The sequence below is a fragment of the Narcine bancroftii genome, chromosome 1, assembly GCF_036971445.1.
Source record: "Narcine bancroftii isolate sNarBan1 chromosome 1, sNarBan1.hap1, whole genome shotgun sequence".
Taxonomy (NCBI): Eukaryota; Metazoa; Chordata; class Chondrichthyes; order Torpediniformes; family Narcinidae; genus Narcine; species Narcine bancroftii.
This window is the reverse complement of record NC_091469.1, coordinates 205,741,491-205,768,129: the sequence shown is the minus strand read 5'-3', so window position 1 is coordinate 205,768,129 and position 26,639 is coordinate 205,741,491. Positions and strand designations below refer to the sequence as shown.

Here is a 26,639-nt window from a genome sequence, read left to right as displayed (position 1 = left end):
TTGCAAGTGAGCACATCTCCGATGAGCGGTCTTGGTTGAATTGTTAACATCCAATTGAAGCAAGTGAGCTTGTTCAATTCAATGGTTTTAAATAATGGGACCTGCTAATTCACAAAAATAGAAACCAAAACTTACCTGGGCCCACAAACACGATAGACTTTATGAATTATTCATCACTCCTGTTTATCGTTTATTTTTAGCCAACAGCATCACATGACATCTCAATTTTGATTGCAATGAATGCTGCCCCAGTACTCAGCTGAAGTGATGTTGTGGAGAGGACTGAGTGAGGTGTCTCAGAGAGCAGGTTGAAAGCCACCGACTGATTTGTTCTACCATATTTTAATCATGTGGCATGAATTAGTGTCTGCACAGAGAGAGAGAGAAGCCTAAATTGATTGTTTCCATCTGTTCAGTTCACAGTAACAGGGCCATGATGAAGAAAATCCCATGTGAGGCAAGTGAAGGGAAGTGGGGTGTCTGCCCTGAGGACTTGCAGAGGAACTTAGCCAGAGTTGGGGGGTCTGTGCTGCTTGCTGGCAAAGGCACCAGCCATTCTGAATGTGGATGGTGGGCTTCCAGGTTTGTTTGTTTAGCCAGAGCAGTGGTGGGAACTTGATACTTTCCCTCAGGTGATCTCTTCTCAGGACATGGGAAACTTGCTACAGACTGCCCCCTGCAGGTCAGGAGAAAGCTTCCAATCTCAAATAGCTGCACAGATTTTGCCCATGTTAACTATATAATTAATGGGTGCTTGGGTAAACTCCCAATTGCTTATGGAACCCCTTCCCATTTAAGAATCAAAGCTTTCATAAGAAGTAGGAGCAGGATTAAGTGATACAGTCTTTGAGTCTCCTCTGATATTCCATATCAAGCTCATCTTCGGCCTCAACCCCATTTCCCCATGATCTGCATGTTCCTTGAGTTCCCACAAACTATCGACCTCTAACTGCCAAACATAACTGCAGATGGTGAAGATATAACAGAAAATACACACCTGGTCAGGTAGTAAATGTGAAGGCAGAGTTAATATTTCAAGCCAGTCACCTTTCACTGATGGAATCAACATTTTTTGTTCCTCTCTCCACAATAGGAGAGTTTATTGTCATATTGATAAGTACAGATGCACTGAAAGTCCTACTTATGCACCAAATTTACAATAGTCTAAATTGCCACAACATGCCATGGCACAGAAAAAGAGATAACCAATGTAAAAAAAACTGATAAATATTCACAGTACCAGCATTTTCTGCTTTTATTTCATTTCATTTAAATTTGCGTTGAAAATCAAGTAAACTCTGAGTAACCGTATCTTTGTGGGAGGAGATTTTATGGATCCAGAAGCCATGAGTGAGGGATTTCTCCTAAATGTCACCTTCTCTCCTGAGAGTGATTCCATTGTTTTACCTCTAGGCAAGTGTCCAGTTTCAATGAGATCTTCCCCTTACACATCCAAAGTGCGTGGTTGGTGGGGGGGGGGGGGAGGGGGTGGGGTTCAATTTTTGCCAACTCATTCTCTCTGCATAGAATTATCCCTTCATTCCCCAAGCAGAAGAAATAATTTGGGAGAGGTAATCAGTATGAATTCCTTCAATAGATTACCATAGGGGAACAGTTCATAGACCTGCTCAAATGATCTTGGTTCAGTCCTGACCTCTGAAGTTTGCAGGTTTTCTCTGTGACTGCATGGGTTTCTAATGGGTGCTTCAGTTTTCTCCCACATCCCAAAGATGTGCAAGTTGACAGGTTAACTGGCTGTGTAATTTGCCCCTGGTGTGTATGTGGGTGGTAGGATCTGGGTTGAATTGATGGCAAAGTGAGGCATGCAAAAAATGGGATTAGTGTGTATGGGTGGTTTATTGTTATCATATATCATCTGGGCTGAAGGGCCTGTTTCTGTTCTATATGGCGATAAGGCATTTATATCCAATAATCTGATAATAGAAACAAATGATGTTGTTTGGCAGCTTCAAGAGTGATGGTGCAGGACGCAGCAGGAGAGAAATGGCCAGAGGCTACAGCAACATATTTGTGGCAATTTTTACCCAATTTGTGGGAATTGAAATCATTTAAAAGGGTTTCTGGCTTCAGTTCACCTGAGTAATGAATCCCATCAGCTTCTAAATGTAACCTGCTGTGCTGAAGCAACCGTAACCTGCAGAGTGCTTCAAAGAACCTGCCCCATAGCAACATTGATCCAGCCTTAATGGTACAGAACAAACATTGCAGAGAAGGGGTTGTTTTCTGGTTTGAATATGCACATGTTGGGTGTAGAATGCAGGGAGATGTTGGCAGATTGTTTAAATATGTCTCTTTTAGTTGACTATGGTTGGATGGCTGCTGAGCTGAGAAGAGGATATCCCCTTAGAGATGAACCTCCGTAAATGTTGTGTTTACTCTTTTATGCTAAATACTCCAAATCTTTGCAGAGTTGAATGCAAGCCAAGTTCTTTAAGGTCACTGATGTTCTGACAGATACTAGGTTTGCAACGGATATGACTAACATCTTTAGTTATCCCAAATAGCGGTGCAAAGTTCAAAATGAGTGCTTCATTTCTTGATTTGACTGTTCATCAGGTGTTGGTGTGAAGACCAGAGGTTATTGCCCACCTCTTGAGATGATAGCCTGATCTCAAATAGCTGCATTCCTCCTAGTGAAGGTGTCCCCAGAGGGCTGGTGGGGAGAGAGCTCTGGGACTCACCCACTGACTATGAAGGACTAGAGAAGGTGAGGATGGTGTGTTGGGGAGAGAAATCTGTGGGTGGCTGTGTTGCTCTTCATCTGCTGCCTTTGTCCTTCAAGGCAATGACAGCAAGTTTTAACTCACCATCACCTACTCGTCTGAGCCCTCCAATGTGTCTAGGATCCACTCTGTCACAGACTTCTTCCCATCCTCTCCTGGCCAACTGAAACCAAACCAACCTGATCACGTCCAGCTGACCACTAGTTGGCTTTCAGATCCTTGAGCTTGTCTAATTCCATTTCTGTGATATCACTAACTCCACCCCTACCTCAACTCATCTTATGCTGAAGTCCTCACTGATGCTTTTGTTACCCATAAGTTCAGCTCTTGTGAGGCTCTGTCATCTTTTCAAGTTTCCCTCGAGGTATACTCCATAAACAGTCCAATCAAAATCACATTTAAACAGTTTGACCTCCACACTACAGGAAGTATTCACTGGAGAGCATGTAGAGGGGAGATGAGGGTATTAAACTGGAAAAAGTGCATACAGAAGATAGAAGAGTAGAGGAAATGAACATCCTCATGCTGTGAGGAAAGAGTGAAGAAGCTTGCGTTGTTTTCTTTAGACTACAGGAGGCTTGGGAGAGATGTAATTGAGTTCTATAACATTGGTGGAGTATTGGCAAGAAAAAGAGAAATACAATATTGCAGATGTTGGAATCTTGCACAAAGAATTGTTGGAGAGACTCAACAGATCAAGCAGCATCCATGGGTAGAAATGGTCAGTTAACCTTTTGGATCAGAACCCTTTATTGAGACTAAAGTAAAAAGGGGGTGATATTATGTAACGGAATAAATGAAATAACCTATTTTCTTTGGAGAAGAATCGCTCAGCTCAGTATAAAAGGGTGATGGAGATAGAACCTCTCATCACCTGGATGTGTAGATGAAGACCTGGAGAGTAGAGGTTCAATGCTGGAGGGTGGGATTAAGCAGGAGACCCTTATTTCTCAATCTGCATAGACTTGATGGACCAAATGTCCTCATTCTCTCTTGTAAATGTTGGTGATTTTATAACTCTATGCTCATTGATGACATTAGTTTCCACTTAAACAATTCAGTGATTAAAATTCTAGTCCTTGTTTGCAAATCTCTCCAAGGCCTTCCGAGTCTTTATCTCTGCAACCTACTTTCATCTTCTCCATGGAAATTCTGATCATCGCCAAATGTAACTGTTGCGCCATTGGCAGAAATGGTGCCTTCAGATGCCTGGTCCTACACTCTGGAATTCCTTCCCTAAATCTCTCCCTCCCCCTGTATGGTGATTCATGAATTCCCTTTTGACCCGTTTGGCTATCTGAACAAATGTCTCCTCATGTCGCTTAGTATCACATTTTGTTTTGTAACTCGACTGTGATGCATCTCGGGAAGATTTTCCAAAGGTGGTACATAAATGATCATTGATATTAGTAAAATAATGTTGAGTGAATCTCTTGCGTCTGTTTGGTAGTGCAGACGTTGTGAGCACGTCTGTTGATCCTTATTATTTTGTTTCATATTTCCATAAAGAAGTAGGAGGCAGAATTTGTCACATTGAATTGTACCAGCTCTCAAAGCAACCCATTCCACTGGGAATGTGTATCTCATTTACACAGGCCTTGTTGTTTCATCCCACATCCAGTAAACCCAGAGAAAGTTACATGCACCAGGCAGGGACAAAGAAGCACAGCAACAAAATTTCAATAGAGAAAAAACTGAGATTGTTTACTTTTTTCAAGGCACTACGGGCCGCCAGTTTAATAATCTTTAAAGGAACATTAGAACATAAGAAAAAGGAGCAGGAGTCAGCCATCTGGCCCGTCGAGCCTTCTCTGCCGTTCAGTAAGATCGCAGGTGATCGGACTCTGGATTCTGTTCCACTGACCTGCCTGTTCTAACCTATAATTATTCTATTCTTCAAAAATCTGTGTCTTAAACAGGTTTAAATGAGGGAGCCTCCACATAGACAGGGAATTCTATTGATACTTTAGGAAAAGCAGTTCCTCCTCATTGCTCTCTTAAATCTACTCCCCTGAATTTTGAGGCTGTATTCTTTAGTTCTACTCTCACCTACCAGTGAGAACGACTTCCCTACCTCCATCTCACCTATTCCTTCCATAATTTTATATGCCTCTATAAGATCCCTTCATCCTTCTAAACTCCAATGAGCACAGTCCCAGGCTACTCAATCTCTCTTAAGATAACCTCTTCATTTCTGGAATCAACCAGGTGAATCTCTTCTGCACCACCTCTCCAAAGCCAGTATATCCTTTCTTCAGTCAGGAGCCAGAACTATAGGAGGTGATTTCACTAGCGCTCATGGATTACACAGAAGCATAGACATGTCCTGTCATAAATGTTCTTGTACATAGATTTTTAATCCAAATTTGTTTGTTTAGCATGTGATGATTTAACATGTCTTGGCTTTCAACAATTACCATTACAACATGGATGCTTCTTTTAAAATGTCAAGACACTGTTAATCAAGTATTTATTGTAAAATATAAACTTCTGTAAGCACTTTTAAAGTTTTCAGTTTTGTAACATTTAGACTTTTATTGTTGTGCATTGTTAATGTATTATTTGTGTGATTAAACACAATAAAAAGTGCTGCCACATTGAATTCAAGCTTCCACGTAATTTCTGCTTAAAATTCATCTTCCCTCCTGAAAATCTATCCATTGCTTAGGTTGCCAACACAAGAAGACAGAGTAAGTTGGACTGAAAGCCACCTGTCAAGTGTTGGTTCCTTGTGAATCCCTCTGATCTGCGGCTGCAGATACAGCAATGTGAATATGTGATAAGGTGTTGGTAGGAGCAGTGGGTTCCATTCTGGTCTCCTTACCAACAAAAGGGATAAATGCGAACACTCACTAAGCTGGCTCATGGCAGGATGGGCCTCCTGTATGATGACAAGCTGAGTAAGGTCAACTTCATTAATGCTACATTTATAAAAGGTTATTTTGAAACGTACAAAACTTGGCCCAGAACAAAGGGTTACAGCCTCTAAAAGAGGTGGGCCATTTAGCACAGAGGTGAGGAGGCACTTCTTTGCTCAGAGGCTGGTGAATCTCTGGAGATTCAGTGTTTCTAAACAGATCCATAGATAAACACTAGAGATGCTCTTGATCAATGATAGAGCAAGCTCAGGAAGGCCAAGTGGCCTACTCTTCCTAACACTTATATTCTTAATAAGTTTTTAATTCCAATTATAGAATTGGATTGGTTTTTATCATTAGTTTTTCTACGTAATTTGTGTGTTATTTCACCCATCACTCGAGGAACATCCCTGAGGAAAATGCCAGAAAGGGCAGGCCAAGCAGCAATTGTTGTTTATCACATCTGGTGAAGGGACATTGATTGACCTAGCTTTCTCTCTCTGCCAAGGTCGCTCAGACACCCAAACCTACAGGCCTTGATGGGTTTCATGACAGCAGAGGTTGCAGATGCAACACTAAATCTGCAATGCTGTATAGAATTAGGAATTGTGTCCTTAAATTGGAAAATGCCAAATGACACACTCTCATTTTAGTTTTATGTAATTATAAAAATAATTAATTGTTGCTTTGCTACCTCTTCCAAAATTTTGTTCATTTTCCCCTTTTAGGCCACATCATATTTTTAAAAATCTCTTTACTGTTCTTGTTCTGCTTTGGTCAGCCTGCATTTGTTTGAGAATTGAAGTAAACATGGTCCTTTCCCTCATAAATTGACTGCCAGTTTGGCCATGTCTAGTGCCCTGTGTAAAGTTCTGGTCTCTGCATTGCAGGAAGTGAGGGTGCAGAGGAGATTTATAGGGACATTACCATGGACAAGCACATGAAAACCCATAACATGCAGATTTGTGTCCAAGAGCTGGAAGTGGGATTAATTTAAAATAATCCATCTAGCATATGCATAGGCCAAATGCCACCCTTTATTGTTGTAAGATTCTGTAGTGCATTGTGAGTGAGCGGTTGTACAGACTGGGGACACAGGCCTGCTGGCTCAAGTGTCGCAATCGAATGTTTATTTAAACTTCATGCGCTCACTTATTAGGCTGCCAGTTGGACTGCGTGTACATCCCGCGGTTTGCATCACGCTGACACAAGTGTACACGGCAATTTCTGGTCTGGTCCGGAAGAGATGGATGTGTGCTGCCATCTTTGTAGTGACTGTCCTGCTGCACCTGCGTAACAAGCAAGGCTGGTTCATCACGGCATACTTGTGCGTGGCCATACAACCCCCCCCCCCCCCCCAGAACTGGTACCGGTGGCATCCTGCTAGCCTGCCTCTGCATGCTGGCTGCTGGACTGGGACCAGCTGGGTTTCGTCCAAGTGTGCGGGCTTCAGGCAGTCCACAGTGAAAAGCTCCTCCTTTCCCCGATTTTCAAGGTAAAAGTGGAACCCATTCTGTGGAGCATTCTGTAGGGTCCCTCGTAGGGATGCTGGAAAGGTGCTCTGTGACCACCCCTGCGTACAAAGACATAAGTACAAGATGTTAAACTGTGGGGAACATGGGTGGGAAGCTGACAGTGTCATGAGGGTGGGGGGGGGGAGCGCAAGGGACACCAGCTTCTCCCTTATGCACTCCAGTGTGCTCTCTTTGCCCTGGGATGGGCTTGTAGCCCATCCCAGGGAGGAACTGACCTGGGACAGCGTAATGATATGGTTTATTGTATGTACTGACTGGTACAGACACGGGCTGGCCCGCCCTCCTGTTGACATCCTCTCCCTGGACTCCTCCCCTGTGACCCAGGCCATAAAGGTCGAGCCACCTCTTCCCTTCACTTCCCTAGCTTGGACCCAGGCCAGCAGTCTTGTGTGTAATAAAGCCTATCGTTTCCCTCAATCTTTGTCTCAAGTAATTAATGGGGCAACTGGTAGTGCCCAACAATTTATTACATACAATTTTTTAAGGTCTCTGGTAATGGAGAAGTTGCTGTTCCCTGATCGGCTAGAGGTAGATCTCCAAGTCCCAGGTGCATCCGAAATCTTTGAACAGTGTGTGAACTGTTTCAATAACTTCCTCGAGGCCGCCGCTGAAGTGATCGATTCGGATGAGAATAGGTGCCTGGGCCCAATTATGCCGATAAAGCCCACCGCCTGATTAAGTCCACAACCTTCCCATTATCGGCGGAAGCCCAGGCTGCTTTTCACCAGATCCGATGAGACATCGCAAAGGCCACGATGCATGCTGTGGATGAATCCATCCCGTTCTAGGTGGAAAGCGATGCCTCTGACTTCGCACTGGCTGCCACACTTAACCAGGCAGGCAGGCCGGTAGCATTTTTTTCCCGCACCTTGCATGGTCCCGAAGTACGGCACTCCTCTGTAGAAGGAGGCACAAGCGATCGTTGAGACGGTGTGCCACTGGCGACATTACCTGGCCGGTAAAAGGTTTACCATGCTGTCAGACTAGAGGGCAGTGGGCTTCATGTTCAATATGAAACTGCGGAGTTTAAAAAAAAAGACAAATTTCTTAGATGGAAGATCGAGCTATCCACCTATAATTATGATATCTTGTATCGGCCAGGTAAACTCAATGATCCCCCAGATGGTTTATTCCGGGAGAAGTGCACCAGTGCTCATCTCGACCGTCTCCAGGCCCTACATGTCAATCTGTGCTACACCGGAGGCATGAGGCTGTACCACTTCATCAAGACTCGGAACCTCCTGTACTCCATAGTGGATGTCCGGTCCACGGCCAGACGCTGCCAGATCTGCGCGGAATGTAAGCCACAGTTCTACCAGCCAGAAAAGACACACCTCATTAAGGCCACACGTCCCTTCAAACGACAGTGTTGATTTCAAGGGCCCCCTTCCAACCTCAAATAGGAATGCCTACTTCCTGACAGTGGTGGATGAGTTCTCCAGGTTCCCTTTTGCTATTCCCTGCCCGGATATGACCTTGACAACTGTTATCAAGGCACTGCGCAATATCTTCACCCTGTTCGGGTACCCCGACTATATTCATAGTGAGCTGGGGGTCCTCATTCATGAATGAGGAACTGTGACAGTACTTCCTAGCCAGAGGCAGAGCCACCAGCAGGACCCCAGGGATAATGGTCAGGTTGAAAGGGAGAACGCCACTGTCTGGAAGGCAGTGCTCCTGGCCCTCAGGTCCAGAAACATGCCAGTGTCTCGCTGGCAGGACATTCTGCCTGAGGTGCTCCACACCATCCCCAATTGCTGCTGTGCACTGCTACTAACACCACCCCACATGAACGCCTCTTTGCTCTCCCTAGGTGATCACTGTACCTCCTTGGTTGGCAACCCTGCTATGGTCCTGCTATGGAAGCACGTCAGGGGCCATAAGACAAATCCACTGGTGGAAGCGGTGCACCTCATTCATGCCAACCCCCAATACGTGTTTGTGAGGTACCCTAATGGCCACGAGGACGCTGTACCGATCCAAGACTTGGCGAGGGCTGGAGACCCCAAAACAGCCCTGTCTGCCAACGACCAGGCTACACTACACAGGAGCGCAATTTTGGAGTCCAAGCCTGGCTCCCCACCTGGCTCCTCACCCCAGGAGTTGATCCACCACGAGACATCGGACCACCCATCCCCCGGAAGTCCCCCACCATCAACCCGACCCAAATTGTTCCCACCCCGGCCTCTCCTGCGATGGCCTCCTCCCCCGAGGAGCAACGCCCGAACACGCTGACCCCTCATCAGTCCAGCAGAAGGAGGAAGTTGCCACTGCGACTGAACCTCTAGTCAGAGAGAGAGAGTCTGCCTTGCCCATTTTTCTCCTCCTCCTCTCTCTCTCCCCCTCCTCGTTATCGTTCCCAGTGGTCTCTATTTAAAAAGAGGGGGCGAATGTAATGATATGGTATTGTATGTACTAACCAGTACAGACACGAGCTGGCCCGCCCTCCTGATGACATCCTCTCCTAGACTCCTCCCTGGACTCCTCCCCTGTGACCCAGGCCATAAAGGTCGAGCCACCTCTTCCTTCCCTTCACTTCCCTAGCTTGGACCTGGGCCAGCAGTCTTGTGTGTAATAAAGCCTATCATTCCCCTCAGTCTTTGTCTCTGTAATTATTGGGGCAACTGGTAGTGCCCAACAGTGTGCAAATCATCTTTGGGGGCCATAGGGATACCCAGGAGGACCAAAGGGAGATTGTCTGCCCAATTGGGGCCCTCAAGTTGTGCCAAGAGGGCAGATTTGAGGTGTCAGTGAAACCGCTCCACCAGGCCTTTGGACTGCGGGTGATAGGCAGTCATGCGATGGAGCTTGGTCCCCAGGTGTTTGGACAGCTCGCCCCATAAGGTGGATGTGAACTACGTGCTGTGGTCGGTAGTATGTGGGAGGGGATGCGAAACTGGGAGACCCAGGTGGATAGGAAAGCCCTTGCACAAGTGTCTGCGGTTATGTCAGAAAGGGGGAGGGGTTTGCCTCTGGGACTGGGTGAATCCATCTACCATGGTGAGCAGATAGCGGTAACCCCTTGAGACAGGCAGGGGGCCCACTATGTCCACTTGGACATGTTCGAATCAGCATGAGGCGGGCATGAACTGTTGGATAAGCGCTCGTGTGCGTCTGCACCTTCATCATCTGGCAGTCCAGGCATGCTCTTGCCCACTCTGTGACCCTTTTGCGGAGACTATGCCAGATGAACCAGGTGGAAATCATCTGGACCGTTGTACGGATGGAGGGGTGTGACAAACCATGTACGAGGTCGAAGACAATTTTCTGCCACTTCGCTGGTACCACTGGCTGGGGGTTGCCTGCCAAACGTCACACAGCGTGGTGGTGGTGCTGTCATCCAAGGGCAGGTCCTGCAGTTGTAGGTCCGTGATGGCCACGTGAAAACACTTTGAGTCCAGGTTGGATTGTTGGGCCTGGGCTAGCTTGTAGAAGTAGACACCCTGTGAAAAGGCACACACTGCAGGCCTGGAGAGGGTTTTTCGGAGAGATGACGAACGTTGGTAGTAAACTTGGAAATGTATGACAGATGCCTCTGCTGGTGGGCTGACCATGGATTCGAAACCTTGTGGAAGGCGAAGGTTAATGGTTTGTGGTTAGTGTAGATTGTGAAGGCCTAGCCCTCCAGGAAATAACGGAAGTGAAAAAACGTGAGGTAGAGGGCAAGTCTGTCAAAGGTGCTGTACTTGCACTCCAGTGGACGGAGATGGTGGCTGAAGAATGCAAGAGGCTTCATGTGTCATCCACCAACTGCTCGAGGACCATGCCCACTGCAGTGCTGGATGTGTTGCAAGTGCATCCATCTGTGGGTGTACTAGCATGGTCAAATGTGCCAGGGCCTCTTTGGTAGCTGTGAAAGCGGCCAAGGCTTATCGGTCCAGTGAAGGTCTTTGGCGGAAGCAGTCATCAGGTTGAAAAGACAGCCACCTGTTGTAAAAGTTGTCCATCCCCAAGAACTCCTGAAGGCCTTTGAGCATGGATGGCTTTGGAAACTGGCGGATGGCCTCTACCTTGTCCGGGAGTGGCGCTATGCCAGCTTTGGTGATGCGGTGGCCCAAAAAATCAATTTCCTTACGGCCAAACTCACACTTGATGGTGAGGCCGAACTATGTCAGGCAAGCGAAGAGTTGTCATAGATGCACCATGTGTTCCTCCTTCATGCAGTTTGCCACCAGGAAGTCATCAATCAAAGTAAATGAAAATGAACGGAAGGTTAAACCCTACCAGGTCCATCAACTGCTGGAATGTCTGCACGGCATTCCTTAGGCCGAATGGCATCCACATGAACTCAAAAAGGCCAAATGGAGTGATGATGGCCGCCGTCTGTACATCATCCGGGTGGACGGGGATCTGATGATACTCCTGGATCAGATCAACTTGGGAGAACAGGTGGGCGCTGTGAAGGTTTGCCGTGAAATCCTAAATGTGAGGCACTAGGTAGTGGTCCGGAACCATAGCCTCATTTAAATAGCAGTAGTCACTGCATGGTCGCCAACTGCCACTGGCTTTTGGCTCCATGTGAGGGCTGAAGCCCATGGGCTGTCGGATCTATGGACAATGCCCAGCTCCTCCATGTGTGTAAACTCCTCCTTGGCCGGTCTGAACTTGTGAGTGAATGGGAGGTCCGTTGGTCGCGATAAGGTGCTGGACACCATGTTGAGGCTCTGCGAAGGGGAATTGTGGATATAGGATGGTGGAGTAGTTTGTGAGCGGCAGGTGTAGCAGTTGCTTGAGGTCTCTACTGCAGCTAGGTGGGTGGGTGGCTCGTTTGAAGTACCTAGGGGTACCATCTGAAAAGTCTCTGCGTGGACTAGGCGTCTGCCATGCAGGTCCACCAGTAAAGATTGCGCCCGAAGGAAATTTGTGCCCAGCAGAGGTTTATCCACTGCTGGCAGTGTAAACTGCCGTCTCCCCGAAACGCAGGGGTATGCGCTTCTGGCCAAAGGTTCTGATGGTGGAGTTCTTTGCTGCTCATAGGGTGGGGCCATTTGGTCTCGTGCACATCTCCAGGGAAGTCAGTGGAATGATGCTTATTTCAGGTCCTGTGTCTACAAGGAACCTGCAGCCTGAGATGCTGTCCCACACATGAAGCAGGCTGTTCTTTCAGCCAGACATCGCAGCCACTAATGGCGGCTGGCCTGTTTGTTTCACTGAAACGAGCAGGGCTGTTGGCATTTACGCGCCTTGGTGCCCCAATGTTGGTGATAGAAACACAGGCATTGATCCATGGGGGTTGGGCTTGGCATTTTGGGCAGCATTCTGATGGGGGTGGGGCTTGCCTTCTGGGCAGACTCGTGCTGCAGCGTAGTAACCTAGTTGACCGTCTCATGGGCCTCGTGTTTGGTGCGGTAGAGGGCGTTGGCCTTCACTGCGACTTTGTGTGGGTCACTGAAATCAGTGTTTGCGAGCAAGAGTTGGATGTCCTCTGGCATTGGTTCTAGGAAGGCTGAAACATGAGGCAGGGCTTATGGCCTTCTGCCAGCGCAAGCATTTCGTCCATAGGAGTGGATGGCATCCTGTCCCCCAGGCCATCTAAGTGCAGGAGTCTAGTGGCCCTCTCACGCGGAAGAGGCTGTATGTGCCGATAAGAAGGTTTTTTAAGACTAGATATTTACCCTCTTCCGGCAGAGCTTGGTCGTCCACTCAGGCGGTAGTATCATGATCGAGAGAGTTAACGACGTAAAAATACCTCATTGAATCAGAAGTGATTTGCTTAATCTGTAACTGGGCCTCCACTTGGCCAAACCAGGTGCGGGGCCAGTTGGTCCAGAAAGTTGGCAGTTTTAGTGCTAGGCTGCAGGGTCCATGTAGTTGAGTCTTCAAGGTGTGGCGACTCGTTGGGGTCACCACTGTAGTGCATTGTGAGAGAGCAGTTGTGCAGTCTGGAGATGCAGGCTACTGGCTCAAGTGTCACAACAGAATGTTTATTTGAACTTTGTGTGCTCGCTTATTAGGCTGCCAGCTGGACTGCGTGTACATCCCGTGGCTTGTGTCACGCTGACACAAGTGCACACTCCAACTTCTGGTCTGGACCAGAAGAGATGGATGCGCGCCGCCATATTTGCCGTGACTGTCCCACTGACTGTGCGTAACAAGCGGGGCTAGTTCTTGTGTGGCCACAATTCTTTGATTCTTTACTGCCTTAACTGTTGCATGACTAAAGTAATAGTTTTTTTTAACCATTCCAAACATCTTTAAAAAATATTCCACTTTTAGTAGATTCATTCATTTACAGTTCCACTCAATCTACATGAGTCCTGCAAGTTTATAATTCTAGCTTCTCCCCGGTAAATAGAACATTCTATCAAGTTTATAATTCTAGCTTCTCCCCGGTAAATAGAACATTCTATCATACAATAATCACTATTACAAGGTACTCCCTTAGTCGGATTAATCAAGCCATGTACACCACATGTTAGGAAATCTTATCTGGCTCTATTGATTGTAAGCTTTAAAGCGTGGAGAAATTTGACCTATCAGTTGACTCTGTTAAATATGGGATTTAGTCATGACTGTGATTTGAACTCTCTTTCTGAAACTGTACAATTTCTGACATTAAAGGATCCAAAGTGGAGACTCATTGTGTGCACAGCATGAGGCCAAATTTCCATATTTATTTCAGAAAACTGTCCTGAATGCATTACCAAAATTCATAGTATTTACCACTTGATTCATTCTTCTCTCCACCCACATTTTGTCTGTTGCAGCTTTCCTTGCCTTTTGTCTCTACATTACACCACAAACGTACTGTAATTTTGGATATTTACTGTTTCGCTGTTTGCTTGTTTTTATGAGTACTGTGGTGGTTACACCACCGGCCTACTGCAGGGGGCAACCTCTGTACCTGCAGGAGTGTACCGCCGAACTGCTGCAGGGGGCAACCTCTGTACTTGCAGGAGCGTAAAGGGGACAGGACTACACCTGGCTGGCTGTCGATCAGTCTACCTGAATGGATCAAGCCCCACCCGGTTGGGTGTCAATCACCTTCCGGGATATAAGCCTGCGTCGATCTCCGAAGTCTCACTCAGAGTTACTGCAGCAACAGCCAGCCTGGCTCTGTGGAAGTGTTTGTTGATTAAAGCCTGTTGTGTCTGGTTCTCTCTAACAGCGCACCACAATTTAATCAACAAAGACTTCTTCCCCCACAGCTGCTATGGAAAAACTCCTGAGCGCAGGGAACCTCGAAGTTGACCCATGCCTCCCGGAAGCCCAGACACACTTCAAGATCTGGAGGCACGTGGTTGAAGCAATCATCGAGGTGCACTCAGACGGCATCCTGGACTCAGATCGGAAGAAGCTCGTTCTACTCCGATCAAAGCTGGGTCCCCACGCTTTCCAGGCAACCAAAGGCTGGTCCAAGTACAAAGACGCAATGAAAACTCTCGAGACCTTGTACAAACCCCCCAGGAATGCGGTCTTTGCAAGATACCTCCTCGATAACAAAGCCCAGCAACCCGGGGTGATGGCTAAGTCTTACGTCCGAGGGCTATGCTCGATGGCCGTCTGGCAGAAGCTGCCAGAAGATAGCATCTACACTCTGGCCAAGACTATGGAAGATACCGAACCCTGGAAGCTGCAGCCCTGCACATTGAAGCCTTCGATTCCAGGCTCCCTCATGGCCGCCTCACACGGCAGCTGCAGCCCCAGACCAAGCTGGGGAAGAGAACATTGCTGCGGTCGGTGCCCGGTGCCCCTGTTATTACTGTGGGTCCTGGTGTGGGTCAGACCAGATGATTGTGCCAAAATTGCCCGGCTAGGAATTGGTGCTGTTCCCGATGTAGCAAGGAAGGCCACTTTGCTAAAGTGTGCATCTCAAAGCCAGCCGGCAGCTCAGCGCCCCTCTACAAACCCCCCACCTCCCCGCGGACCCCTCCACATGCGTATGACGAGTGACACCATCATCTACGCTACCACTCCTGCCTTCCATGACCCCGACGGTGCATCCAGCCCCGCCAGCGATGATCACTGCATGTGCCCCATGCACCTGGACCAGCCCCTGCTCTCACCAGCGTCACTCGCCGAAGACTACAATGCCACCATTTCCGGCTTATGGCGTGACATCACTTCCAGATGATGGAGTGATATCACTTCCGCTGGCACAACGAACATGGCTGGGGAAGGAGGACAGCCAAGCCACCATCTTGGGCCAGGCAGAGGCCAACACGGAGCCCTCCGACGATGACTGGGAGCATGTGGTCAACATGGGCGATGACCAGGCCGCCCCAATGACGTCCCCCATGCCTCCAGACACCATCAGTTGCCACACGCCACACCCCATGACTGACAATGACGTGGTCAATACGGGTGATGACCAGGCCACCCTACCGATGCTCCCACACCTCCGGACGCCATAAATTGCTGCACACAACCGGAGAGCGACGACTCTGACCCTGAGATATAGGAACATCCCCCATGACCTCTGGTGCTCTATGATGGATGTGCAAGTCAACGGGCAGGTAACAAAGTGTCTGTTCGACAGTGGCAGCACTGAGAGTTTCATTTACCTGAGTGTGGCCCACTCTCTGAAACTAAAAGTCCGCCCCACCACCTTCTCGATTACCCTTGCTGCCAAGGAAAAGACTGTTGGTATCTTCGGGTGCTGCTTGGCCGATCTAACTGTGGGAGGGGAGACATACACGGGGTTCAGGCTCCTGGTTATGCCCAAACTCTGCGCCCCAGTCCTCCTGGGCCTGGATTTCCAGTGCCACCTGCAGAGCATCACCCTTGCCTTCGGGTGGCCCCAACCTCCAATCATGCTACACAGTGCTCTGACCTACCAGCCCTGGCCAACCTCCGGCCTCTCCACACTACGCATCACCCCCCCAGTGCTCTTCGCACACCTTACGCCAGGCTGCAAGCCAATCACCGCCAGAAGTAGGTGCTATTGCACCACAGTCAGAGACTTTATCAAGGTGGAGGTGCGATGGCTTCTGACTGAAGGCGTCATAGAGCCCAGTAACAGCCCTTGGAGAGCCCAAGTCCTGGTGGCCAAAGGGGGAAGTAAGCTAAGGATGGTTGTGGATTACAGCCAGACCATAAACCAGTACACCCAACTGGATGCCTACCCCCTGCCAAGGATTGTCAACATGGTCAACGAGATAGCCCGCTACCCGGTTTTCTCCACAAATGACCTGAAGTTGGCTTATCACCAAATCCCCATCCACCCGAGGGACAAGCCCTACACCGCCTTCCAGGTGGACGGGCACCTGTACCAGTTCCGCCGAGTTCCCTTTGAGGTCACGAACAGGGTCTCCATCTTCCAGCAGGAGATGGATTGTATGGTAGACCAGCACAAGCTGAAGGCGACGTTCCCGTATCTGGATAATGTCACTATCTGCAGCCGTGACCAGCAGGACCATGATGCCAACCTGGAGAAATTCCTCCAGATGGCCGGGGAGCTGAACCTCACTTACAACAAGGAGAAATGCGTGTTCAGCACCACCCGCCTCGCCATCCTGGGGTACATCATGGCCCATGGGGTCATTGGCTCAGATCCGGAGTGGATGCACCCATTAATGGAGCTACCTCTTCCCCCCATGCTAAAGGCTCTCTACATGTGCCTTGGCTTATTCTCCTATTATTCTCAGTGGGTTCCCCACTTCTCGGACAAGATTCGCCCACTGGCCCAAGCTACAACTTTTCCCCTCCCACCTGAGGCGCAGGCAGCCTTCATACACATCAGGCAGAACATCGCAGATGCCATGATGCAGGCCGTGGATGAAGACTCTCCTCTCCAGGTGGAGAGTGATGCCTCCAATGTAGCCCTCGCTGCTACTCTCAACCAAGGGGGGGGGTGCTCCATCGCCTTCTTCTCTAGGACCTTCCACGTCTCCACGCTAGGGCATTCTGCCATTGAAAAGGAGGCCCAGATAATTGTGGAAGCGGTCCACCACTGGCGCCATTACCTGGTCAGCAGGAGATTCACGCTCCTCATGAACCAGCAATCATGTTTAACACTGCCCACAAAAGCAAGATCAAAAATGACAAGATCTTGCGCTGGAGAGTCGAGCTGGCAACCTACAGCTACGACATCCAGTACCATCTGGAAAAGTTTAACGACTCCCCCGATGCCCTCTCTCGGACCTGTGCATCTATACACGACAACAAGCTGCAGGCACTGCATGAGTCCCTCTGCCATCTGGGCGTCACCAGGTTGTATCATTTCATTAAGTCCCGGAACTTGCTGGATACCATCAGGGATGTCAGGCACATGACTAAGGCCTGCCCGGTCTGCACGGAGTGTAAACCCCACTTCTTCCGCCTGCCCCAGGCCCATGTCATAAAGGCCTCTCGGCCTTTCGAGCACCTCGGTGTGGATTTTAAAGGGCCCCTGCCTTCCACAAACCAAAACATCTATTCCTCACGGTAGTGGATGAGTATTTCCGCTTCCCTTTCACTCTCCCTTGCCCGGACACCTGCATGGCCACCATCATCATGGCCCTGGAGCAGATCTTCACCATGTTTGGCTATCTCACTTTCATCCACAGCGACCGGGAGTCTAGCTTTATGAGTGATGAGCTGCGCCAGTACCTGATGGCGAGGGGCATCACGACTAGTCGCATGACTAGTTATAACCCGAGAGGCAATGGGCAAGTGGAACGCATAAACGGGGTGGTCTGGAAGGCAGTCCTCCTGGCCCTCAAATCAAAAGGGTGGGCTGTTGAATACTGGCAGGACCCCCTGCCCGAGACGCTCCATGTCATTAGGTCACTTCTGTGTATGGCTACCAAGGAGACCCCTCATAAATGCCTGTTTTCATTCCCCAGGAAGTCGGCAACTGGAATGACCCTCCCAGCATAGCTTGTGTGTACAGGTACACAAGGCTGAACCCCTGGTCGAGCAGGTTTTCCTCCTACACGCAAACCACAAATACGCTTATGTTAGGTTCGGCAGAGGCAGGGAGGACACTGTCTCAACCAGGGACCTGGCACCAACAGGAGCACCCACCATTCCACAGCATCCTTCAGCCCAGGACAACACCGACTGGACATGCATCCTTGTCTGCGGGCAGTTAGGGGCACACAGGACCTCCTTGACCACCAGGGACCCACTTCAGCCATGGGGGACGAACCTGCCCCCCCACCCATCCAATACAACTCTTACACCTCGACCCCAGCCCCCTCGGCCACCCCTCCACGTGACTCCACACCAGTCACTCAGACCCCTGCCACCAGCTCCCCCCCCCCCACACCTCCCCTCTGACCAGTGACCAGGACCCAGTCCTACGATGGTCACAGAGACTCCGGCGGCCGCCGGATCATCTCAATCTGTAAAAATTTTATTTTTTTATAGTGGGTACAATTCTTTGTTACTGCTCCCCCCCCCAGGACAATTTTAAAGAAGGGGGTGAATGTGGTGGTACACCACCAGCCTACTGCAGGGGGCAGCCTCTGAACCAGCAGGAGTGTAAGGGGAACAGGACAACACCTGGCCAGCTGTCAATCAGTCGACCTGAAGGGATCAAGCCCCACCTGGTCAAGTCTCAATCATCCTCCGGGATATAAGCCTGCGCCGGCCTCCGAAATCTCACTCAGAGTTACTGCAGCAACAGCCAGCCTGGCTCTGTGGAAGTCTTTATTGATTAAAGCCTGTTGTACAGTCTTTACCTTGTGTATATCTGATTCTGTCTATCAGCGCATCACAGATACTTTGTCTTTTACCTTCCTGCGATCATATCTTTTATAATTTTACTACTTTTCTTCCCTGAAGTTCTTCTCCAGTACCTAGAAATGGCACCCAGTTTGTATGTCTCTGATAGTTCAAAGGGTCAGTGTAATGGCCATTATCTCTATCTGTGAACCTAATTAAGACAATTGCCTCCATTGTTACCTAATGATGTTTTATCTTCCTTTTGATTCATTTCTAGTTTCACTACAGATCTTCTAGGCATGGTCCTCCAGGGCAATTTTACATTGCTTTATTGTTAACATTTTATTATTACTTTCTATACTAATTTCCTCAAGTGTTTACTGCCTTAAATCCTCCTTTGAACTGAGTTGGCTTCTGTCAATTCACTGAAGTGCAAACAGTTAACTTTTAAAATAATTAGAGACTATTATATTATCATGTTAAAAGACCTTGCAATAATTAACTCTTTGTCAATATGAGATGTACTTCACATGGATTGAGAGTTTGGTAGTGAGAAGGCATTACACCAAAGTGTAAAACACTCCAAGTCAAAAATAGCTGCAATACTGATTGTGCATTAGCTTTGGATTGCCATTAAATCTTGCATCATTATCACCACCATTGGAATATTAGCTAGAGTGCTTACACATAAAGCAACATTGGTCACTCTGTTTAAAAGATGAAATAAAGGTTTGATTAAAAGGGTAAAGATCATAATGGGCAAGACTCTGAAGGACTATCCCTTGATGTAAAACTGAAAACAAACTGCCTTCCAGTTAAATTTCTTTCATATTTTCTTTATCATATTAAATTAACTACCATAAAACTAATAATGCACAAAAAGAGGCTGAAGACAAATACAATATGGTGGCCACCAAAGCCAGCTCTCTCAAGAGGTTGGCCACCCCTACCATTGAAGCTACTTCTCATAGACACGCCTCTGCTTTTGACCACAAAAGTTCAATTGGACCCCCCCCTCCACTGTTTATCGATCCCCTTTTGACCCCCCCTGGCATTTATTGACTCCTTGGATAGTCCCATCAACCCTAAAGAGTCGATATCAACCACTTTGGAGAACCCTGCTGTAGCCAATAAAAGGAAGGGGTACTTAGTGGAGTGACCAATGTGGAAGTAGCCAATGTAAGAGTGGGATTGCGAGGCTTTGGCTCAGGAGGCTTCAGTGAGTAAAAGCTGAGGTGAAGGAGCAGGAGTTGAGGTAACACAGACCTCTTGAGAAACAAAAGGATTTAGCAGGAAGTCACAGGTCAGGGCAAGTTTTTTTTTCCTGGAGTTTTTTGGTATTTCATAAACAGTGGGAATGGTAGCCAGGTCAGGGATATGCTCCTCTTGTAGTATGTAGATAGTCAGGGAAGCCAACAGTATCCCTGGTAACTTAATCTGAGAAATGCATCTGGCTTTAGCTGTTTGCAAACAGTGTTAGGGAACTGGAGCTGCAATGGATAAACACTGTATCATTCGGGATCCTGTGTGTGTGTTAGACAGGAGCTACGGGGAAGCAATCACACCTGGAAGGTAGCTGGATGGCAATCAGGAGAGGGAAAAGGAACAGGTAGATAGTATATGGTACCCCTGTGGCAATTCTCCTCAATAACATGTATACCATTTTGAATACTGTTGAGGGAAATCACCTACTAAGGACAAACCATGGTGGTCAGGTTTGACACAAAGTCTGGCCTTGTGGCTAAGAAGGGAAGCAAGGAGTGAGAGAGGATTCAGTAGTTAAGGGAACAGTTAAGAGGTTGTGTGGAAGAGATTGAGAATCCTGGATGGTACGATGCCTCCCAGGTGCTAGGGTCAGGGATGTATCAGACTGAGTTTACGGCATTTTCAAGAGGGAGGATGAGCAGCCAGATGTTGTGGTTCATGTAGGGACCAGGTGGGTAGGAAGAGTGATGAGATACTGCAAAAAGAGTTCAGGGAGTTAGGTGCTTAGTTAAAGGAGGGGACCTTTATGGATTTGATTTCTGGATTACTACCTGTGCCACATGCAAGAGATAATCCAGCTTAATATGTGGTTATAGATGTGCAGGAAGGAGAGCTTCTGATTTTTGGATCATTGGGGTCTCTTCCAGGGAAGGTGGGACCTGTACCGGCAGTTAGATTTGCATCTGAACTGGAGTGGGACTAATGTCTTCATGGAAAGGTTTGCTAGTGCTTCTCTGGGGTGGGGGAAGTGGGGGGAACTTAAACTAGATCTGCTAGGGGATGAGAACCAGAGTGCCAGATCAGACAGAGAAGAAAAGGTGGGGGAATAAAAGATGTTAAGACTGTGCACAAAGACAGGAATCAAAGGTTTGTGCATATTGGGAAAAATGTTCTGAGGTGTGTCTATTTCAATGCAAGGAATATTGTGGGGAAGGCAGATGAGCTTAGAGTGTGGATTGGTGCATAAAATTATGGCCATTAGTGAAACTTGATTGCAGGAAGGGCAGGACTGGCAGCTCAATGTTCTGGGCTTCCGTCGCTTTCGATGCAATGGGGGGGAGGAATTAAAGGGGGAGGAATTAAAGGGGGAGGAGTGGCATTGCTAGCCAGGGAAAATATCACAGCAGTGCTCTACAGAACAGACTGGAGGACTTAACAACTGAGGCTATATGGGTGGAAATGGGATACAGGAAAGGTATGACCACATTAATGGTATTGTATATTAGACTAGTCAATAGACAGTGGGAATTGGAGAAGCAAATCCGTAGAGGGATAGCAGACAGCTGCAGGAAACATGAAGTTGTCAGACCCACCCCCACTCCCTCCTGCATCACTAGCTTGACACACGCTAGTGACTCTCCACCTGCCCTCGGCCACGTCACTAGTGTGCATCAAGCATCAGTAGCATCTAGTGACGCTTGACACAATAAAAAGAGCGTGTGGCAGCCCCTCACAGCCCCCTCAGGGTGCTTCACAAAATGAAGGATGAACGTGACAATCCAGCAGGCTGCATGAGGCCCACAGTGCTGCCCTCCAATTGGCCACAACTAAAGGAGCCTAACTGGCCTATCAAGGAAAGCAGATCGCAAATGCACCAATCAGTGCTGAGGGGGCTTTGACCACGTCCCTCAGTTTGAGAATAAAAGCAGGGCTGTGAGCCCAATAAAGCTCAGGGTTAACTACGTTCAACTGGGATTTGTGTCGTTCTTTCTGGGAACAGCATGTTCTTTCTGAGCTAACCTACACGCAGCTATAACCTTTCCTGCACTACAGGCCCCATAGAGCCATAGCTTGTAGCAGCTAACTACAAGTGCCCTTATGCCCCATATTGAAGGGGCAGATGGCATTAATGACAGGGGGGTCCCAGCTAGCACCCCTTCCCCCCCCACCCTCGTAGGTCCCAGGTAGCAGCCCCCTCCTCTCCCCCACTGAACGAGCTCCCCTCTAACATGCGCTTTGTCGCCAACCCTGTATTGACTGGGACTCCCACACTGTAAAAGAGCTGGATGGTTTGGAGTTTGTCAAATGGAAGTTTTCTAAATCAATATATAGAGGTGCCATCTAGAGAGAGGACAGTACTGGATCTCCTATCAGGGGACATGACAGAACAGATGATAGAAGTGTGTGTAAGAGAACACTTTGGGTCCAGTGATCATAATGCCAGTAGTTTCAAGATAATTACAGTTAAGTATAGGTCTGGTACTCTAGATTCTAAATTGGAGAAAGGCCAATTTTGATAAAATAAAAAAAGGATCTAGGGAGTGTGGGTTGGGCAAGTTGTTTTCTGGCAAGTATGTGCTTGGTTAGTGGGAGGGCTTCAAAGGTGAAATTTCAGTTTGTATGCTCCTGTCAGGATTAAAGGCAAAATTACTTAGCATAGGGAACCTTGGTTTTTGAGGGATATTGGGGAACTGGTGAAGAAGGTGTATGTGCAACAAGGAGCAAATGAGGTGCTTCAGGAGTATAAAAAATTTTAAAAATTCTTGAGATATAAATTATGAGGGTTAAAAGCAGACATGAGGTTGCTTTGGCAGACAAGGTGTGGAGAAAATCCCAAGGGGTCTACAGGTACATTAAAAGCAAAAGTATAGTAAGGGATAAAATTGGTCCTCTTGTAGATCAGAATAGTCAGCTATGTATGGGGGAGATCTTAAATGTTATATTTTTTTGCATCTGCATTTACTCAGAAAACTGGCAGAGTCTTTGGAAGATGGGCAAACAAGCAGTGAGATCATGGAACTTGTATTCCGAATAAAGGAGGTGCTTGATGTCGTAAGACAAATGAAGATGGATAAATCCCCAGGGCCTGACCACTTATTCCTTTGAACCTCGAGGAAGTCTAGTGTAGAAATTGTAGAGGCCCAGGCAGATGTATTTTAACACATCCTTAGCTACAGTGAATTGCCAGATGATTGTAAAATAGCTCATGTTGTTCAGTTTATTTTTAAAAATTTCTAAAAATAATCCAGGTAATTATAGACCTGATATCAGTAGTGCGCAAATTCTTAGAAGGTGATCTAGGAGATCAGATATACAGGGTACATGTATTTGGATAGATTAGGGATAATCAACAGCTTTGTGTGTGGTAGGTCATGTCCAATCAATTATAAAGAGTTATTTGAGGAGGTTACCAGGAAAGTTGAAGGGAAGGCCTAAATGGACTTTAGTAATACCTTTGATAAGTTCCTGCAGGAAGTATCAGTTTCAGTGTTCATGGTGAGTAATAAATTGGATTTGACATTGGCTTTAAGGGAGAAGCCAGAGAGCAATAGTGGATGATTGCCTCTCTGACTGGAGACCTGTCACTAATAGTGTGCCTCAAGGATTGGAGCTGGGTCCATTGTTGTTTGTCATCTATATCAATAATTTCATATTTATTGTCAGAGTACATGTATGAAATCACATATAACCCTGAGATTCTTTTTTTTCCTGCGAGCAAGGGACAATTACCACATGTTGGTAATGCAAAACAACTACTCAATTTAAAGAGCGCAGAGGTGATTCAGAAAGACATTGTCTGGACTTGAAGAATTGAGATACAGGGAAAAGTTAAACAGGTTAGGACTTATTCCCTGCAGTATAGAAGAATGAGGGGAGATTTGATAGAGGTATACAAAATTATGATGGGTATAAACAGGCTTTTTCCACTGAATTTGAGAGATAAAATCTGAAGGACATGGGCTAAGAGTGAAGGAGGAAATGTTTAAATGGAAAATTTGGGAGAACTTCATGCAGAGAATGGTTGGAGTGTGGAATGAGCAGCTTGCTGAATTGATAAATATAGACTCAATTTTGACACTTAAAAATTTGGATGGGAGGGGCTTGGAGGGATATGGTCTGGGTGCAGGTCAGTGGAACGAGGCAGAATATTAGTTTGCCACAGTCTAGAAGGGCCTGTTTTCCATGCTGTAATATTCTATGGTTCTAAGTTTGAAATACCCAGTACCCTTTACCCAGTCCCTGATATGTTACATTCCCTTACATCAAAGCTTGTTTATAATATGTGGGAACTTATTTGTTTAAATTACTGGAGTGAGGCATGTGAATAATAACAAGTCTTATTAATAACTGCTCGTGGTCAATTACTGAATCTGTATTTTGTGAAATTTCTCAACACAGGGAGTTACTAACTGTGAACATACAGATGTTAGAGTGTGCCACCATTTTTTAGCAATATTTTTGACCTACTTAGCAATAGAGAAAAATTCACTCACAGGAGCAGTAAATGACATTGTTAATCACACACTCTTAATTACTGCAAATCTAAGTTGAAGGTAAATAAAAAAGTTCCACCTCTGACATCTTACTGTTAGTTTTTTTTGATCCAGACCCTGCCTGGATTTTACCCTTTCACTAGCCCACTCTGCCACAACCCAACCCTCCCATAAATCAGAGATAATTATCCTCAAGTCCACCTGGATTTATTACCTAATACCTCAAGTCTCACTATACTGAGACAGAGGTAAAGAATGTTTATTTTAATAAATGCAAAGAAAGAGTCCAATGCAAGGCCTGGCCAGATCCAATCATTGAGGATCTTCCTATGCAAGATGTTTGATCCCAGTGTAACTTCCTTGAATCAATGTTAAAGCTATGGACTGTATGTTCTACTGAATGTTCCTTGACAGGGAACAACCAAGTTGTGGTACTTAAAAGGCCATTCTAAAACAGGTTGATTAAAATTCAATCAGCATTTATTAATGACACTGTATGATTCAGAAATGGAGCAATCTTAACCCGAGGTGACAAGACTATGACTAGTTCACCAGCTGCTGAGGAGCAGCACCATTCCAAAACTGCTCACCCAATCTTTGTAGACTTGGATTTTTCTCTGCATGTGATTAAGCAGAATCTACAAAGTGTTGAGACAAATCAAAGGCTGACAGAATGCAATCACACATAGATATTAGGAACATTTCAGTGTGCATTTTCCACTTGTATTTACAAAATAAGATGGCCAAAGATTAACCTCCTGCCTCAAAATATATGAATGATGTAGTATGGATGTTTGATCCTAAAAAATTCACGACAGGCAAAGGATATATTTTGTTTCTTGCACGTCATTTGATAAACTTTTGTTGAATACACAAACTTAGAAAAGGGTTACATGTCCCAAAAGTCCTAAAAAAAATCTTTTGACTTTTTAAAAGATGTTTCACAAAGAAGTTTGAATTAACAAAGTTTAGTTGGCTGAATAAGTGTAGTTGAAATAAATTGCCTTCTTTGTGGACCAGAAGTTTTAACATTCAAGCTTAAAAACTAATATAAATATTTCAATTTTCCACAAATACTTCTGTTAATTGTTTGTGAATTACTAATCACTGAAGGTCAACAGTGTTTCCATTTCATTGACGAATCTACAAAGAAAAGTAAACATCCTCAACTACTACCTTGTAAAGAGTAACAGAATTTAAAGACAAATCAAATCTGAAATCTATATTGTGAATTGCAGCAGACAAGACTCCCTAAATTAATGAGATTGAGAATCAATTATCAATTTAGGAGACCAGGATTACAGTAGAGGGTACTGCATTTAAAGTGGACATTCTCAGAACATTGGTAATAAAGCACCTGCATTGACTTTAGGCCACATACCAGGTCAACACACTATCCAGCATAATTATCAGAGCAGAAAATGGTGAAATTGGAAATAAATTGGAGTCATATATTTTTCAAATTCTTTGCACAACATAGGAAATTAGGAAAAAAAATTATCTACTACTTCACAGAACAATTATAACATTAAAAAGTTGTTTTTTTTTGTCTTGTAACTGTGAGTAGAATGCAAATTCTGCAAGGTTAATTATGTAATGTAAAACACAGTTAACACCAAAGGAATGAGGGATACAGTTACACATTATCATGATTCCCACGGAGCTCAAGCCCAATCATCGAGGGGTATCTCGGCAACTGTTGCTGGTGCAGCTCAGGCCTGTATCCTGTTATCTGGTCCCAACCCTTCCGACAGGTTCGGACTATCCACTCGTGCTCATCGTCATCTGAAAATACAGACAGGCATTTTCTGAAAACTTGTCAGATGGAAATGGAACTTTGCCAGTAAAGTTCAGGCTGTCACATGCTGCAATTAGATTCAAATTGACTCAATGCTTCAGTCCCAAACATTTGTATTTCTGCATGTGCAATCAGGAAAGGTTCCAATAATGCACTCTTTGTTACTTTATGACTTAGAATGGGCATCATGTCAGACCACCACCTCATTGTCACATCAATTACATCTGCTTACTTGCATGTTTTTGTTGCATACACCATTCTGCTCAGGGTGGCCATCTACCATGTTATAATGGCGGATGATAAACATATTTCAGCTTCAGCAGAGCCTGGGTAAGATAATTGCAGGAGATTTTATGGCTAATTGGAATCACTGCAGCTGCAACCTCTTCAGTGGTAACCCATGGAACAAGATGAAC

At 46.4% G+C, this 26,639-nt stretch overlaps 1 protein-coding gene across 1 annotated transcript in view; it reads right to left on the bottom strand.

Annotated features, from left to right (window-relative positions):
• Nucleotides 1–7,009: 7,009 nt before the first annotated feature.
• morn5 (MORN repeat containing 5) overlaps nt 7,010–26,639 on the bottom strand; it is a 53,181-nt gene continuing 33,551 nt past the window's right edge. The window contains exons 6-7 of the mRNA XM_069889128.1: nt 26,066–26,210; nt 7,010–7,175 (exon numbers count right to left, since the gene is read on the bottom strand). Of these exons, the coding sequence (XP_069745229.1) occupies nt 7,052–7,175; nt 26,066–26,210 (269 nt within the window). The 3' untranslated portion in view covers nt 7,010–7,051. The remainder of the gene's footprint in view (nt 7,176–26,065; nt 26,211–26,639) is intronic.